Genomic DNA, 6,122 nt, shown 5'->3' on the forward strand with positions numbered 1-6,122 from the left:
CAGTTCTATCAATGCTTTCTTAATTGTCTCCATTGTTGTGGTGTAATTTGCTTTGTGGGACAGTGAAATATTCATCATAACAGTGAAATCACGTACACCTCGGGGCAACTTGAGCACAAGTTTCTCCAGCTCATTGTGTTTCCTGAACTTGGGATGAGGCCTTCTTCGGAGAAAATCTTCTTCTAAAAACGGGACAACTGGGTTATTCTGAAATAAAAATTAATAACTTTATATTAGAAAAACGTAAATATTAGAATTAAATGATGTTATTTTTTGAGATTTAGATTTTTTGTGATTTACTGGGTCTGAAACCCTGAAATTCGTCCAAGTCATCAGTGTAGAGACGAGGATGAAATATCTCCGGGTTTTGAAGTTTTCCATTTCATCCCGAAGGACTGTTTGTAAAAAGACAAAAAAAAAACAAAAAAAAACAGGCATTGTTGATTTGTGAACGATATCAGAAAGCCAGTCGGTAACACTATTGTTGTGTTTTCCAACTCTTGCCTGCTAATGCCCATGTTGCTTCTTCAATCTGCTGTTGAGCTGCACTTTCAGTGACGCAGTAAACCACAACATCACACTCCAGCAGCAGCTCCTGCAGCTCCTCTCTGCTTGGGGACTGGCAAAAAACACAACAGGATATTAGTAACACTCATAGTAATGATTTATTTAAACTGTTCACTCAAATTTAAAAGCTATTGTTTGGTGAATTAGTTTGAATTTATTGTGGATTGACACTGATTCGTAAAATGTTGCTATGATTAAAAGCTAAATATTAAAACAAAACTGTTTATTTTGTACCTAACATTTTCCATCTAGGAAAACATACATTACTCACTACAAAATCCTCAAAATTTGGCCAAGATGGTATCAATTTGCACTTGTGGTTGGGGGCTACAAAAATTGTTCTATGGTTCACAAATGGCCCCCGGGCCTCATGTTGAAAACTCCTGATCTAAAAGTAACAGTTGACAATTATCCCAAAAAACAACTCATTATGCCATAATATAATAATAGCTATTATTAAAATCTAAATTAAAAAATTTGTGTTCCAATACATCACTAACACATTCATATCCATGATGTGCTGACGGCTTCCGTCAGTTTTATGAGCCATCAGCAACTATTCGGTATTTATTAGCATGATTCTTTTTTGTTTACACAATAGTTTGCATTTATGACGTGATCTTTAAATAAATAGGAGCAACTTTAAGCAGTTGACTCACCACATACAATTGGTGTAGATTCTGTACTTTCTCCTCATTGATGGAAGTTCCTACCACCTGAAAAGCAGGTTCGTCCAGGGGACTCGGTGTCTCGTCTCCTGTGTCATCATCGTCCGACTCATCAGGAGCTTCAATCTCTCCTATAATCTTCCCAGGTAAAATAAAGTCAGAGTACGTACCGCCAGCTATCTGACTTTAACTGGTACCGAAACTTTGTTCACCCCTTACCTCGGCGACGTGCTTTGAAACATACGTGTGGACGTCGTTCACGAAAATCTGCTGAACTGGAGTCGGTGACTTCTTCCCGTCCTCCTCCATGACAGAAACTGTCACTGTAGATGCACAGAATAATAACCGCCGTTAAAAGGAAAACTGCTGAGACGAAAACAGCTCGGGTCCGCGAGTCTTAACGGTTGCTATGGACTCGAAAACGGTTGGTAGGGTTCAGCCAGAGAAACGTTGAATACGTAAGCTTCGTCAAAATGGAGGCCAGGGACGGTTCTACAATCCTTAAACATTGGGGCCTTCCACCCATTTAAAAAAGACTTTACATATATTGCTTGCTTATTTTTTATTATTTTTTTAACTTGACATACAAGTGAATTAAGTTAGCTTAGCTTAATTTGTTATTTGGTGCCACCTAATTTGAAAATCTGGAATAAAACTAGAAAAATATCCTCTTTTTTTATTTTATTTTTTTAATACTGCTGCTTTCCTGGGTTGAGTGAGCATGCAGATTTTCCTACCACAAATAAATAAATACAAGTGCCAGTCGGTTTATTTCAAAGTCATATGAGGCCTTAACCAGAACTTGATTTGGAGCCTGACCTCCAGACTCTAACAGAGACTCATAACTAGAGACTTCAGTTGTGTACCTAAATTATTTTAGTAATCAAATTAAAGCAGTTTTTTATCTGTATTCTGCCAAATTACATTTGTGTGAAAAAAAACTTTATCTAACTTTAAGGACTCATTGAATGCTGAGAAACTTATTTATTCATATTTTATCACCTTAAGAGGGTAGTTTAACAGCATTTCAGTACAGATGTGGTACAATCAGGGATAATTGGCTATTATTTGCCGAAATGTGTTTATAGACAAACCCAAAACTGAAATATTAAAATTGTGGCCATCAATCAAACTATGAAGATTATTTTTTACACTTTTACCCAGTAAAAATGTAAAGATACGAGGCAATTTTTTCTTTCTCTCTCCTACTTTTGGAGGTTAAATGTGAGAATCCCATTCTGATGATGTAACTGGCTTCTTCCTGCAGGGAATACCAAATTAACACCCTGCAGACAGAGCAGCATGCCACTCTGGGCTCCTTATTTGCACAAACAAGCCCCGTCTGTGGTCCAGTCGATCCCCTCGTTGTGCAGGACAATGGAGTGCTGACATGGAAACTTTCAAAGCACCCCATTTATTTATAGGGCTGACTTTATCAGCTCTTCACGGCGTCTGCTTCGCACAGATCTGGGCACTCAGTGAAACACGCCAGTCATTTATTCAAAGCACAATGACTCTGAATGAGGACTGATTGGTTGGGTTTTACCATGTATAGTTATCGGTTCTCAATAAGGCAATAAGAGGCTGTCTGGTTTAAAGTGTTTAATAATTATCCTGTAGGTTATTTAAGAATTGTAAAGGGTTGAAATATTTAAATCAACACAGAATTATCGGTTTGTATAATAATCACAATAAAAAGTAAATCAAATACATTAAACTGTTTATATCTATAATAAAAAAAATGGGGGGATTTGTTGATTTTGTGTGAATTTCCACAATAATTCTCAAGAAACTGGAGGGACTGATTGATATAATTTGGCAGTAAATGGATAAAAACTGCATTGATTGGATTAACATCATATTTATTGTTTAGTCTTGAATCTAGAGGGCCACACAAAACATATGGTGGGCCGGATTTGGCCCATAGGCCTTGAGTTTGACACCTGTGTAATAGAATATCTGTTTGTTAAAAACTGTCAGCTGTTTGCAACAGACAGGTGTGAGCTTTAAAACTTCTGCTGATTTCATCAGAATGACTACAATGAATCATTTCAACACTGTTAGATGAGTTTCCCTTCAATTTATTTATTGATTGAACAAATTATTGCATCAAATCCACAGTAAAACATAGTTATGCTGTGGGTTAAGTTTGCACAAAACATTTATATTACCGGTCAGAGAATATAATCCTGTCTGTGCTGGACAGCAGTTGATCTCAGCAGCTGCCTGAGTGTGTTTATGTGTGTGAGGCTGAAATGCAGAGGAGGCAGCTGTCAAGACAGAGGGACTTCCTGCTTTACCTTATAAGGACGAAGGTCCCTCAGCGCCGTGACCCATTTAGGAGCGATCAGCTTCCTCCTCAAGCTGCAGGGATTCTGCCAAAAAGTGCTTCTTTGACTTGAACAGAGCTGTTGACTAAACAAAGTGCTGGTTTCTTCCACCAGTCGAAGTTTCAGGAATTTAAATCTGAACTCTTATGCTATCTCTGATGATGCTGCTGCTGTAAAAACGTAAACGTGGAAGCATCGCTGCAACCTGATTATAGGTTCAAACTATGTGTGGAACATCCAACATATATAAATGTTTATCTTGGCAGCAACTCTCCACAATTATTGGAATCCATTGTGTTAAAATATTATATTACTGCATAAATTGACTCAAAAATCTCTACAATTCTCTTGATTATCATATTCTTCCTCCCTGCATGTGAAAGTAAGTAGCCCCGTTTTTCACGATTTCATTTGTTTCAAACATTTTAATTCTTCCAAATACAGAAAAAGGAAAATGTTTTTACTCTTTTTATGCAAGATAAAGCATGTTAGCTGAATAAAAACGCAAAGGTTTGAGTGAAACCTTTTAGAAACGCAGTGTGAATGTAAATGCTAACTGAAAACGTGTCAAACTCAAGGCCTGTGGGCCAAATCTGGCCCGCCATAGCTTTTTACGTGGCCCTCTAGATTCTAGACTAAACACTGTTATCAATTGAATCAATGCAGTTTTTATCTGTTTACTGCCAAATTATATCAATCAGTCCCTCCAGTTTCTTGAAAATTATCGTGAAAATTCATGCAAAATCAACAAATCCCTGCACTTTTTTGCACTAATATATAATTGGGAGTTTATTGCAGATTTTCTCAAAAATTGTCAAAAACCTTCTTACTTGTATTAAACAGCTGCCTCAGCTTTAATTGATGTCAGATTATACAGGTCAGATCTATACAGTGAGTAATAAAAAGTCACATTTACCGTAAATAAATAATTAGTACCACATACACTTTGATTTTTATTGGAAAAATCACAAAAAGAATCACGAAATCCTTGAGGGACTGAAAAGATGTTCAATAATATTTCATTTTAAGGATTCACTCATATTTTAACAGTTTGTGATCAGGTTTGATCAATACATTCTGGCACAACCGTCCCTTTAAGAATACTTCTGATGGTGTGGCTCAGAATGAGGATGAGTTTTCATTCAAACGGGTTAGTAGTGTTTCTTCCTGCACATGTCTACAAATGGAGTACCTCAGGGCGCTCGTAGAGTAACGGGGAGGCAGGCGGGGGGTATTTACATTCCTGCTGCCCTCACCGAGGCCTGATAGGGCTTCAGGGGGAGAACACAGGCTCTCTGCAGGCGGTAGAAGGTGACGAATAAGGATCCTGAGCTGCCATCTTTCTACCTTCAGTGTGTGCAGCTACTGGCACGGGCCACACTCCATTCCCCTAAAAGGAGACACTGGAGCCAATGAAAACTGAGGAGCGTCAGCCGTCGCTCCCCACATGTCGCCTCGGCTCTCTGGAGGTCTGCAGCCCCCCTCCCCATCTCACAACGCTGCGTTTCAGCTGTTGGGCTGCAAACCCCCCCACCGCTCCGTCCCTTCACTCAGCACACACACCATGACATGACACAAGCAGCCTGTCTCTGGCAACTGAATTACTCAGACATGTTCTCACATTACAGTCATTTCCTGCACACATCCTCATCCCCAATTAAAGCGATATTACTTAATTCACAAGGATCCGAGTAGCAGCACAAACTGAAGAAATGATTTGGTAACATTTTATTTTAAGGGGTGTGCAGAAGACTGACATGACATAACATCTGTTATAAATATGAAAGAGTCTTCAGCAATGTTGTCATGAGGTGATATTTAATAAATAATGACAATTTTAATACAAGGTTGCACTACAACTTGCATTAAAAGTCCATTAAAATCGACAACTTTGCATTATCTGGTAAATAATGACACTTTTAATGGAAAGTTGTACTAAAACTTGCATTTAGAGGCCGTTAAAATGACCAACATAGCATTATTTTGTAAATAATGACACTTTTGATGTAATGTTCTATTATATCTTGCATTAAAAGTCCATTAAAAGTGTCAACTTTGCATTATTTGGTAAATAATGACACTTTTTTAATGCAAAATTGTACTAAAAGTTGCATTAAAGTCGATTAAAATTGCCAATGTTGCACTAAGTGTCATTATTTATTGAATAACACTTCATAACGTGTTATTTTTATGAAAGTATATCTGTCTTATGCACACTCCTTCAGATAAAGTGTTACCAATGATATTTTGTTCATAAATCCAAGTAATTATAAGGATTATGACACCCAAACCTGTTTATAAACCAGACCCCTGCATTAAAAATACACATTTACCCTAAATCATCATAAATTCTTGTCACACGCCATAAAAGCTGCTATTTAACGGTTTATTGGGACAGTAAAAAGTGCTGCTGTTTATGTCTCATCCAGGACCTTTAAACTGTTGAAGGAAATATCTCTCCACTCTGGAGGCATCCCTGACACGGGATCCACTTTACGCTGCCTTTTTGCTGAGCAACACTTAATTTGGACTTGCGTGAAGTGCTGAGCCCACCCAC

The 6,122-nt window shown here is 37.8% G+C and overlaps 1 protein-coding gene across 1 annotated transcript in view; it reads right to left on the bottom strand.

Annotated features, from left to right (window-relative positions):
- The window catches only part of LOC106959016 (adenylate kinase 7-like), a 12,570-nt gene extending 10,896 nt beyond the window's left edge, over window positions 1-1,674 (bottom strand). The window contains exons 1-5 of the mRNA XM_015051264.1: window positions 1,455-1,674; window positions 1,227-1,373; window positions 505-619; window positions 301-395; window positions 97-207 (exon numbers count right to left, since the gene is read on the bottom strand). Of these exons, the coding sequence (XP_014906750.1) occupies window positions 97-207; window positions 301-395; window positions 505-619; window positions 1,227-1,373; window positions 1,455-1,544 (558 nt within the window). The 5' untranslated portion in view covers window positions 1,545-1,674. The remainder of the gene's footprint in view (window positions 1-96; window positions 208-300; window positions 396-504; window positions 620-1,226; window positions 1,374-1,454) is intronic.
- Between the last annotated feature and the right edge of the window lie 4,448 nt (window positions 1,675-6,122).

The sequence above is a fragment of the Poecilia latipinna genome, unplaced genomic scaffold, assembly GCF_001443285.1.
Source record: "Poecilia latipinna isolate Pla-1442-1.1 unplaced genomic scaffold, P_latipinna-1.0 Scaffold1038, whole genome shotgun sequence".
Classification (NCBI taxonomy): Eukaryota; Metazoa; Chordata; class Actinopteri; order Cyprinodontiformes; family Poeciliidae; genus Poecilia; species Poecilia latipinna.